This window comes from Prorops nasuta, unplaced genomic scaffold (genome assembly GCF_024137725.1).
Source record: "Prorops nasuta isolate Cenicafe-Biocafe unplaced genomic scaffold, Cenicafe_Pnas_1.2 PNAS00003, whole genome shotgun sequence".
NCBI classification, from domain to species: domain Eukaryota; kingdom Metazoa; phylum Arthropoda; class Insecta; order Hymenoptera; family Bethylidae; genus Prorops; species Prorops nasuta.
Window position 1 is genome coordinate 4,977,846 of NW_027116800.1, and position 12,606 is coordinate 4,990,451.

At 37.4% G+C, this 12,606-nt stretch overlaps 1 protein-coding gene across 3 annotated transcripts in view; it reads left to right on the top strand.

Annotated features, from left to right (window-relative positions):
• Nucleotides 1-12,606, top strand: part of LOC136785671 (kinesin-like protein KIF26A) — a 320,836-nt gene that overhangs the window by 233,968 nt on the left and 74,262 nt on the right. For all 3 annotated transcript variants that reach the window (XM_066746852.1, XM_066746851.1, XM_066746853.1), the window contains exon 6: nucleotides 8,397-8,586. In XM_066746852.1, the coding sequence (XP_066602949.1) occupies nucleotides 8,397-8,586 (190 nt within the window). The remainder of the gene's footprint in view (nucleotides 1-8,396; nucleotides 8,587-12,606) is intronic.

Consider the following 12,606-nt stretch of genomic DNA (forward strand, 5'->3'; position numbering starts at 1 on the left):
TCGCCGGTGTGGTTGCACCAGAAAGTGATATGAAAAAATTTTCATAGACAACAGCCTGTCGATATTGCGTCAAGTATGTCCACTCGGATACGCAAATTGATCTTTACCAGTCAATTGGTAGTAACTACCCTACTTGAAAATATGTTGCAAATACAAATGACTCGTTTCTTCTCTTTAAACTCATCAAAATTCAATCCTGACACACGAGCAGATAGATTGTGTAATGCTGCACTCCTAACAGCTATGAAAATATTTATAAAAAATTCTACCTGTGTTAATTTACGTATCGTTACTGAATCGTCAAATGTCAAAGAGCTCCGGAGCCTTTTTGATTCAGGTAAAAAGTTTTAAAATGACATTTTTGCAGAGTCATATACATTTAAATTTTCATTTATTTGCTATAAAAAAAATTATACGCGTATGTTTAAGATTTCGTTGAGAAGCAAATCAAGCTGCAATTCTTTCTATTTAGTTAAATAATTCCGAGGCCCTAAAACACCAAAAGAACAATTCTTTTATTGCTCTTAGCTCCATTATTTGACGTGCGCAAACAACTCTATACAAATTTGAATTCACGAGTGAGTTGTTATACGCACGCACGACGATGTTGTTTAATTTCTGAGATGATGAAGTTATATTCGCATCTTTGCCAGTAGAGGAAGAGACTTTATATAGAAAAAATGTTGGTACCTACCGCATACATCGTAGCGTTTAGGGCCTTGAGAGTTGATTTGAAAAAAATAGGAATAACAGCTAAGAGGAAGAAAAAGAAAATTAGCAGTGATACGTGAAATGACTCGCGAGGGGTAAAGGCAGTAGAGCAAAGGTGTGGTAGACTCGGTTTAAAAAAGACAATCTGGCCCGCGTGAAATACGGTTACGCGCGTGCACCTTTGTACAGGGTAGGTTATTGCAAGCTCAGGCATCGGATGATGGGCAATCGGTTCATTTCACGGCGCGTTACACGCGTAATTTCGAATATTGGCTTGATTTATCGGCGTATTAGCGCGAGAGGTAAAGTTCGCTGTTGCCGGACGACCCGCCGTCTGAGCCAGCGCGCCCGGCCATAAATATTCAAGCGAGCCGGCGAAAGCGAGAACGCCCGAGAAAAGCCAGTGGAAGACGCCAGTCTTTTGCGAGACTTCAAGATCTGGCCTAGGAATCAGATTTACGAATTTGCCAAACTTGGCTTGCAGCAGGAATCAACTTGATAAAACTGTTTCCATCATTACTGAATCGCTAAAAGGCCCATATATTTTCATTCTCTTCGCCACTTTATACCCTCATTACATCATTCAGAAAGGCGTTTAGTTTATCATCCAGCTCCAAAATATGTCTCGTTCATCCTAATAATATGTATTTGTGAGTTCATACTTTGAATGAGGAATGTGCAAACTTCATACCTACCTCTGTGCGTAGTATGAATGATGAGAGGAAACAGCAAATGAATAAATCATTAGACCTACCAGTTTACTCTCCACAGCTTCTCCAACCCTGATACTCTATATAATCGCTTTAACCCTTTGAAAAGTATATTATTCTGTGAAACCAATAACAAACATCATTGTAAACATGCATGTATGGTCACATAAGTTTTTGGGCTGGCTCATTACGAATTTGGCCACCTAATTTGAAAATCGAAAATGGCAGATCTAGCATGATTGATAGTTTCCTTAAAGAATTAATACTTTTTTTTAATTATCTCACAAAAATTACACATGAAATGGTGAAAATGGTTAAAAAATTCTTCCTTTTTAACATATTATATATGTGTAAGTATCAGAAATATAAAAAAGTTGATCGTGCAATTTACATAGGTATAATAATTTTTCCATGATGACGAAAATACTAAATATAAATATAGGTATATCATACTATACGATGTGCATCTTCCCTCAAAGGATTAATGCCGCTATATATAGTTATAATGGATGCATTTTAATGTAGTAAAAGGAATACGAGAGAACAAACGAACGAACCCTGCTCGATTTCTTTTAGAACACTCTTATCGGTTAGTGGATATCACTGTGATGTCAGTACAAGTGTTGCAAATACGGCGCATCAGGGACAAACAAAACCGTTCAATTGTTAAAGTAGAAAATAAGTGGCTGCATTGAGTGGAAACGTGTTCCATGCTGTTTCATGTTGCATTACGTTTCAATTGATAAGAAGAGCATGAATGTGCTGCTGGAGACTGCCTATGGTACTAAAAGTATGAAGGGGAGTTTCAACCCTACGATGCGCATTGCAAACTTTTCTGGTTGATGTATGTAGGGTTGTGTATATTGTCGTCGTCCATCAGTTAAAATCGTGCCACCCTTTTTCCAAAGTCAGAAGATCTAGTAAAGGGCTATCTACTGCGCTGGATGACAGAAAAACTCTTGATACGTATGCATCGTGATAGTAAGAAAATCATATTCCTCTTCTGTCATATTATTTTCTCTTAAATAAAACATTTGCTTAATTCTATACTTATACGTATCGTGAACATATTAATTCCATCAGGCTGTTTTTCGCTGTAAGTAAGGAACGATGATAAATGTGGATAGGTAGACCACATAGATACACACACACACATATATATGTAAAATGCAATGAAAAACTGGTGTATATTTATCGACAGTGGAAACGGGGTGGAAGAAGAGAGAATGGAATGAGAATTTCGTCGTGCAAAAGCACCATGCACCAGTCATGAATGTGGGAGTAAAAGTAAAGGGTGGAACATAAAGCAGTAGCCCGTATATAAAATACGGTTATGTTCGCAGTCTTTGTTCAGGTGTGCTCCTCGCTTCCGGTCTCGTATACGATTTACAATTGTTTGGCAAGTCATTTCCCTATTAGATGATGCACCGGTAATAAATCGGAATATAGTAAAAGTGCTCCCGAAAAATATTTGCTTTCGAACTTTGATTAAAAGCCAGTCAAATTTTTATCCTCGGATTAGTGTACATGAATCACGCGAAAAGTTTTTAAATAAAACAGGAATACTGTACTATATATGTATATAGATAGAACTCGCCTAGAATTGGTTATTTTGTATTGAAACTGTTTTAGCTTGTTTTTCATTTGAACATTAAATTAAATATTTTGAAATGGCCCTTATTGAGACGTATGTACCTGCAGTTACTTTATTTCGTCGCAAATCCTACGCGCGCGTTCTTATTATTTATAATTGAACAGTGACTATATCGACAGATTTTACGAAAGCTTTCGAAATGCAGTGGCGCAGCTCTTTATTTTTCGTAAACGACTCGCGTATTACGAGATTTGACAGCGAAATGGGGAAACGGGCAATCGGACGGAGGAAAAGTGGGCATGCTAGCACGCGAATACGTGATAGAAATACTTGCCGCAACCGTTTATCTCTAACAGAAATGTAACATTATATTTCTTGTTCGCAAAAAAGAGCCCTGGCAAGTCAGGTAAACTTGGCAAAACCACTTGGCTCGCCGAACCATTTTTATACAGCTAAATTTTTGTATCTCTTTTTAGCAAGTGTAGTACGTATAAATTGTAGATGTTGCGAAAATAGTGCAAGCGAATTAGAAGATCAGTCGAAGAACGCGTTATACCATGTAAGATGTGGACTGGGGATTGAAGATGATAGAAAAGAAACTTTTAGATTTTGTAGCATTGATTTAATGGGAGTCTGAGCGAGGAGGGAAAATTATGAGATGCTATATATCGCGTAAACGCTGACTATATAGCAACTGGGGCGTTTACGGAGGTTTGTTATATACGGGGTAGGACGGGCGGCGGAAGCAATTCAATCAGCTGAGCAGCTAGCAGACAACCAGCTGAGACACTTCAACTTCCTTCCTTCTCTTTTTTCTCATGTAGTGCGTTTTCCATCACTTTTTTGATTTACCGTGTAAAAGTCATCTACGTCAATGCGCCCATATATCTATATACACGTTATAGATTTATTCCCAGTACAAGAGTATGTATGTATCTGCTCCCTACATATATGCAGGTACAAAAATATATGGGATAATCTATATGAATCTGTGGTTTTGTTTGGCAGTTAAAACAATAAATTTGATTCCGTTCTCTTGTGTATTTAAGATCCTTCAAACTCTATCCAAATTTCTTCATATTTTCCGAAACAATGCTTCGACGCTTGTGATAAATCCGCAGAAATCCCTTGAAAATCGGAATCCTAATGAAGGATTAGGGAACGTTTATCCACGAATTGTCAGCAGTCTGGGTGAGCCAGGAAAAGCGAAAAACTAACTATAGTATATCCTGTGAGAAAGCTCGTGTACCAGAGATATAAGGGATTAAAGTGAGAGAAACTGTGATTATTTTATGTGGAGGTTTGAATAGTCGAGTAGAAAAAACATAGGTGCAGCCAACATTTTGCTAGGGGAAATTTCTCACTATACGTGAGTGGAATTCTGTGGATCAATTAAATCAATTCGATCGAGAACGAAGTGATTTCTCTAGTTTAACGAAAATCGTTCGATCCTCGTAAAATACTCGCCACGTACGCCATTATTATATTATTTGAAATATTATAGAACTTCATCTATGTTTCCTCCAACTATAAAATCAAATTACATTATTTGTCCTGTAAGATAATTATCAGTAATTCTTTAGATCTTCGTGAAAAACTTAATATAAAGATCAATTGTGCTCGTTGGTCTAATCAATAGTGTATTTTAGAACAACAAGATTTTTCTACATCTTATAGGAGTCGTATAGGTGATTGATGTAAGAAAGTATTAGTTCGATTCGTATATGATTTAAATTTTATGCAAATCGATTATGGGAATTCAATGAAGAACGGCGGCGAGGCGCGGCGCGGTTGAAGGATTTGTCGTTTCGACGAAGAGCGAACGTCGCCGGTTTATCCGTTAGTTTATCGACGCCCTCTCGGATGTTCTCCATCCGTTCAACGAGGTTTCTTTTTCTCAGTGTTTTCTTTTGGATTCTGGGCAATCGGATGGAACAGCGTAGACAGTGGAGAAGGAAAAAAGGCGCGCGTAAACGGGATTGGTAAGTTCACCAAACCATCCAGTGCACATTTGCTACTTTTATGAATACGAGCAAGCGATTGGATCACACCGGGATAAATGGGCAAAAACACAATTTATGTGAGTTCACTTTTCTCCTATAGTTTACTTACTATATTGCTTACGCTCTCTACTAGAACATTATTATTTTATGTACATTAAAACTCTCCTCAACTCCTCGAAGGGTTTCTCGTTAATTTATAAACGCGCGCGAGGAGTACTCCAAGATTTTATATATTATATATTTTCTTATTGCCTCTTTCTCTTCAAGCTGAAACAACCCTGTGACAATCCTTTCTCCTTAATTAGTTGATCGTAAGAAACAAAAGTTTCATGTCCCCTTCTGTCTCCCCCATGAACATCGAGTCAGTATATTTCTCGCAAATTTGAGCATCAAGTGCGAAGATATGCGAGCTTGCTAACAGCAACGGACGTTTAAAGCGCTTCGCGCCATAATTTCCTTGATTAAGCCGAGATACGTGGCTAGTTGCCAAGAGGGAAACGTAAGCTGAGTGTCCGCTGACTCGTAAATAACATCGCGAATTAAGCGTGTAATTTCCACGGGAATTACGACAGAACGTAAACTTCTCATTTTTATGTTTTCTATATATTCTTGATAAAATTCACAAAATGTACCTGTACAATACGCTTTGCATACATCGTAAGCAGAGGAAGAAAATTTCTACTGAGCTAGTACCATTTATCTTCTTAAATATCAGACGCAAATGTAAATTTTATACAAATACAAATTTTAAAATTTTGTACATCCACAATTTGTCAAATATAAAAGAAACTGGCAATTGTAAGTAATTTGATATACGAAGAGGTCCTGTTTACTTTTTTACAATACCACTATTACAATAAATCAAGGGATAAAATGAAGCAGACAGTTTTTTGTTCAAGAATTTTAAACTATTAAAAAATAAATCAGACCATGTAAAATACATTTTGACAATCGCTGGATTGTCTTTCAAATATTAAAATAACACGATAATAATTAAATTTTTGTCAGAGAAGATTCGATTAACCTTTTTTGTTCATAATTCACAAATTCTTGTTTCGCCAGGTTTCTTGGTTCGAGTGTCTAGCCGTCTTGAAGTAACAAAAGTTTCATAGTTATCAAGTTAAATATTTGACGTGAAAATTAGGCAAAGTTTCCGTATTTTTGGTGCTGTAGTCGAGACAGGTGTGGTCGCTGAAAGGGTTTCGTCGATTATCCACTTGAATATTCTAAAGATTTTTCCGCCGAGCAGGAGACTAGACCAAGAATTTATCGAAAATTGCACTGACGGTACAATATTTTAAGTGCATTTCGCACTGGGCCGTCCTATCCTCAGCAACACTCAGAGTCCCATGGGATCCACTGATCTTTCATTCCCATTATTTCCCACAGCAAAACGTGCGCATCTTCTTGCCTTTAAAAAGGGGTTTTTCTTCGTGGCCCATAGTTCTCTGTCAAATTACAAAATTTCTTGCGAGCGACCTAGCTTCATACATCTACCATCAAATTCTCCATCTTTTGAATCTTTGAGTATAAATTGTATAGCAAAGCTGGATTGGAAAACCATTTGTTTTAATGCTCATGTTTTCAGGTTTAACCAGCATTTTAAGTTAGCCATGCGAGTAATGGCTGTACTCGAAAATCGAGAAAAAAAAACCTTTGAAAAAGCGATTCGAATTACCGTTAGATACAGGAGAGATAGGCTTTTTGAAGGGGACGCAAACATGCGTGATCATGCTAACGTTTTTCGGGACGGTATTAAAATAGCGGAAACGACGCATGTAAAACTGCGCACTTCTATAGTCTCGCTCCGTAAACCGGATACCGCGTGGACTCGTGGCTATGCTTGAAAAAACAAGCAGAAAAAAGAGGATCAGAAGCAAAAAGAGAAGTGCAAATAATTAAACGAGGCATAAAAGTCAAGACTGTTAGGATAGCGAGGGGAGGAATGGTATTGGTAGCGGAAACGCGGTTCGGGGTGCGAGGAGTGCAGCTTGGGAGCCAGGCTGGACCGGTATAAAACCGAGAGCGCGTGACAATTTTCCGGCTGCTGCTCGTTAAAATGGGGAATCGAGAGGGTAACTCGCGGAACTCTCCTGCGACTCGTTTTTTTATTTGACCCTACCGGCCTATCGGCACAATTTAGAGGCGAGAACGCTGGCGCTGCGCGTAAACAAGCCTTTAAACGCTTTATAAAACTGTCATCCTGGCCGATATCGATACAAACGTGTCGATATTTTTCCGTTACTATGCCCAATCCGAATCGCAACTGCTCCTGCTGATTTTAATGGAAACAATGCAAACTTATTTTTTCACCCAAGACGAGAGCTCTACGTCAGCCTTCTTCTCGCTGACTTCTTTTTCCGTGAAATTCAATCGCATGCAACGCGGTGACGAGAAAGTATTTTGAAATACGACTAAGGCGTAAACTTGTAGTGAGAGCAAATCATATTCCAGAGATGTTCCATTTTACTTGATTAATTTTTTACAACAGAGATCGTACTGCATTTTTCCCTTCGTCATGCAGCCTATATGCTCAAGCTCTTTGAGGATTTTTTTCAATCAATTAAAACTATACCCTGACCAATTTGCTATGACTGTTTGCGGTGAACTGTTTTGTATTCTAAGATGTCTGGTAATTTTGAAACGAAAGTGAGAATATGTCGGAGAAAGTGGAAGGACGAAAAGAGAGTTTGTCAGTGGGAGAGAGAGAGAGAGAGAGAGAAAGGGGGTGTAGGTATTTCCAATTTCACAGAGCGTGGGCTAACGAGACCCAAGGGCTGCCGGAGAGTTGGGACAAGCATCCTCCGTAGAATCCGTTACGTGCAGCAGGGCAACGCAACGGTAGCCGTTGAATCCTGGACTACGAGCAGAACCAACCCCTTTAAGCTTACTATACCCTGCTCCATATGGTTCCGGCACATTACCTCCGCTTATTACTGAGCTACAACGCGGACTATGTCACCCAGTCACCCCCGAGACACATACTTTTCCTTATTTTACCATTCACTACGGGAACTTGCGGCAACTTTTATAGATAACCTCTAATTCTTAGGGTATTAAAGCCCCATTATGCGGAGAGGGGCTTCTTCTAATTACCCAATGCTTGATCCTATTCCTGCGGTACTTCCTGCGGCTCTCATCTGCGCTTAAACAAGAAATTATCAAAGAACAAAAAATGTAATATCGCTCTTCTATCATAGATATTTATAAATTTAACGTATAGTTTTATATAAATATTTCTTAATCAATAAGATATGACTAAAAATGTATAATTATGATTTTCTTGTGCAGCTCGCACTATAAATTTGTTCTAATGACCATTATTGTATTTCTTCAAATTACTTGTATTTTAATGTACGATGATTTGTTGCATTACAGGGCCGCTCAAAAGTTGAACCTTTCATCGAGTCCCCATCGAAGACGACGCTCCGGGGATGAGAATATCAGCTCGGACGAGCAGTCAATTTATCCTAATGGATATGCGGCTTTACTACTTAAGACATCACCCCCCACGCCGCAGGCGCTTCTTAGGAAAATTGGCCTTAAAGAGTTCAGTGGTGTCGGAAAGGCAAGTACATAAACGATGCACCATTTCTCTATTTTGATACGATTTAACATATGAAAATGCCGTAAACTGTTGGATTTAAATGAAGCTCCAGTAATACACTAGTCGTAGCAACTGGATGAAACATTCAATATTGAGTCTGCCACACGTCGGATTTACACACGATTAAAAAAGGAAAATAGGCTTATATTTAGGAGTAGCGCATTAATCTATTAGATCTGCGGATTTACGAGTTGCAGAATATAGTTTTAGCCTTGGCGTGTTTTACTCGATATACTCGGTTGAGCGTATGTGCATGGACCTCTACGTAGCTTAATCGGGACAGGACACTAATCCTGCGAAGTACAGCCGGGAGCTGATCCGGAAGCACCGTCGACTTTAGCTCGCTTAGTTTGTCCGGCGCTTACGGTAAATCCACAGCCATTCGTTTCTACAACGATGAACCGCGCAACTAGAAGCTGATCCGTTTTCTATCAGGCTATATAGCCGTGTGTGTGTCTATAATATATCCTGCTATGCAGGCGTTTACTATGTGACTGGATTGTCTGCTTACACTGTTCTTGTAATCCCCTGTACTACAATTTGAAATACACCACCTATATATATATATATATATATCATTTTTACAACTCTTTTAGTATAATAGCATCCCAGCATTAATTCCATAATAAAATGTATTATTAAACGAATAACCCAATAATGTGCAATAAAGAATCATCACAAGCGTTACCTAATTTTATATATATAAATTTACTTATCAAGTAAGTCGATAATAAAACCATCCGATGGAAAGTTTTGAAGAATTCAAGTTGTAAAGTAGAGTAGCTTTGCATAACACTTGGCTAAAAATTTGTTATCAAAGGAAAGAGTAGAGCGTACTAGGTGAGCAGAGCTATCTGTCTTGTGTTAGCGATAGCGTTTGCTTTGCTCTTACGCACACTTGCGAGTATATTTCGTCCATTTACACCGATGCACTGCACGCGAAAGGTGTATATACCCGTGCATCTTCGTGATCGCGCGCGCAATTTGAAATGCAGATGAGCGTCTAGTATGTCTGTGAGCCATGTGGCTGCTTTGCCTCTCCCATACCTTCTCTATTCTGTACTATACCTAGTCCTTCGTCTTACCCCTTCTATGCCTCTACAATTCTCCTAACGCGTCCTCACCTCCGCGTACACCTTAATGTATTGGTGTATCCTCTTAGATTCCAAAACCACACAGTGAAACTGAGAGTCGAGTATCTAGTTTCGGACATCGAACAACGTGTACACTACCTCGAACTGGAGCATGCTATAGCTGATAACAATTATCATTAAGCTTAACTGTCTCCTCTCAATATGATGGCTTTATCAATTAATAAGTACTAATTGTGCATATCCATCTTGAATATCAACGCAATAACCTCATCATTAATTTCATTCAAGCAAGTAGATAAATTATATCAATCAAATTGGATGTATTATGTTGAACGAGGGTTTCAACATACCTACTACCAACATATCATTAAAATTATTTCTCGAAAGATCCTGATGCAGAATGAAAAGCGGGGATAAATATTTTTAAAAAGTTTAAATTATTCTTACGTTTGTAAATGCTAAGAGTAGCTCCGTAACATTCTGGTAGATTTTCAATAACGAATATCTCATTTATTTTACCTTAATTATAGATATTTTACTAAAGAAAACATTAATTATCAAGCGTTTGAGCTTAAGAATTTTTCGCAAAGTAAGAAATCAGTCAAAAATACGTCATTGAATAAGCTTTGTAAAGCCGAAACGGTATAGTGTTCTATTTCTTTCTTCAGTATATAACTTCTTAAACAATCACAGTGAACTTTACATTGAGTTGGTTTTTCCTTTCAATTTTCTACCCCAAGTTGGGTAGAGTGATTTGAAAAAAAAGTCCTCAAGATTGAAATTAATTTCAAACGGCAAAGTTCATCGATCGAAGGAATAGTATAGGCTCGTTTCACATGGACGCGTATAGTATATAACAATCGAGTGTATGCTACATGCGCATTATTCCTGCTCGTCACGCACACACACATTAGTGCTAAATAAATAAAATTTTAAGTATTTATTGTCGTATGGGAATATCTTCGTATCTTAGCCTTATACACAAAATCATATGAATTTAGATTGATTTCCACAACACATAAATTTCGTCTATGCTTTTTACTAGATTCGTTAATGGTTTTATTAAATATTATTAGCTATTATAAATCTTTTTTTTTTCTTTACATTTATTAATAAAAATTGACGGAAAGGTAAACGGAACCAGTATAGAATATATATAATGTAGGAATTAATCTTTACTGTGTGTAGTACTCTGCAAAATTGATTACCTTCATACCCTGTTTTCTCTACGAAATCTCTATACTATGCTATATAAGCAAAAGGACGATTCAATTTTGCAGATTGTACCAAGACGCGTTGACATCAGCTCCACGCATTGAAAATCAAGTGAAATATTAGATAGGTTTTAATGGCCCTTAGGGTTACATATTATACACGAAGTATATGGGCTACGTGCACGCTGAGCAGTGATGTGAACTCGTGGGTATGTAGGGGTAGGCTCCTCAGTATGCCTCCTCGAGCGCAGTAATTCGTAACATATTTGCGCACAAAAAGAGTTATCGTCCGTGTGAGCCAACCCCACCGATTCAAGCACGCTATTAGAATAACAACTAAAGAACTTTGGCTAAGTTCGGTAGGTTTCGGTGCATATATTGAGTGCAAGAGAAAACTGTATAGTATTTTCGGACCTCTCTGCGTCTTTTGCAAATCTTCGTTTCTTAAATAAAAACCATTTCATGGTAAAATGTTTAATTTAATGCAGTGTAGGAGCAAGTGCTAATAGGTTATCATCAATTACCTACTTATGAAGCTATTAAGAAACTATTATTTAATTATTTCCATTATAAAATTGAAATATTTCAATTTTTTATCGTGAATATTTGACAAAAATCTCGTAAGAATTAAATTTGTACTAGGTATATTTGAACTAGAAATATATAAACCTATATCTATAGTTATTTTAAGAAAATTATGATTTTCGATTTTTCGCAAATTTGGTTTAATAATATTTTGTAAAGCTGTATATTATTGAAAGATACATTCAATTTTTACGAAAATTTACAGATGGAAATTAAATTTTTTTTGTATAAAATATATATGTATTGCCCATTCAGCAAAACGCTTTCCTTAGATTAGGTTTCGAAGAAATTTAATTTTACGAAATCTTAATTTTAACAATTTTTAATATTTTAAATAAATATTTGCTTACAAGATCATTAATTATCCAGAATACGCATAAACAGAAATCGAAAGGACAATAGTCACTATTTTTCTCTAGCGACCCAAGTGAAGAAAAATGCCTTTTATTGAGAATCAGTCGAATCAGAGAATTGCGAAAGATAGAAAGGGAGGTCCGAAAATACTGTACGACTCTCGCTTGCACTCGAAATGCACCGAAGCCCACCGAAGTCGACCGATCTTTTTTATACGCGATTGTAATAATGTGTGTAAAATGGGGGTGGCTTTCACACAGCAATGCATATGTCTCTGCTAATTCCCTTGGGGAGATATGGTGGGGAGTCCAAATACCTGTGAGTTTACATTACTGACGCTGAGGCGTATAAAAAATGATGTGCACTGACCATCAGCGTTCAGGTGAAAAATGGAGTATGAACTATTGCAAAAGATAAGCACATCTAGCATATGCATGAGCATCATACGCGTTCACGTGAAACGGTCTTTATCATGAATATTCGTTCCAAGAGAAGAAATTATTTTTCAAATACGCAAATAGAAATTGATCGAAAGGAACGTCGGATCCTAATTCTTATGTTTCAAATTAAATGAAGTTCTTTGTTATTTAGGTCGTTACGCGTTCGTCTGCTTATGTATTTTTACTGGATCTACGCTTGTTGGTGCTCGAGGGTGTTTGGTTACGGGCACTTACATGCTCTATACATATCTCTTTCTCTTACTCCGTTTTTAGTATCTTGACCGCTACCTTGAC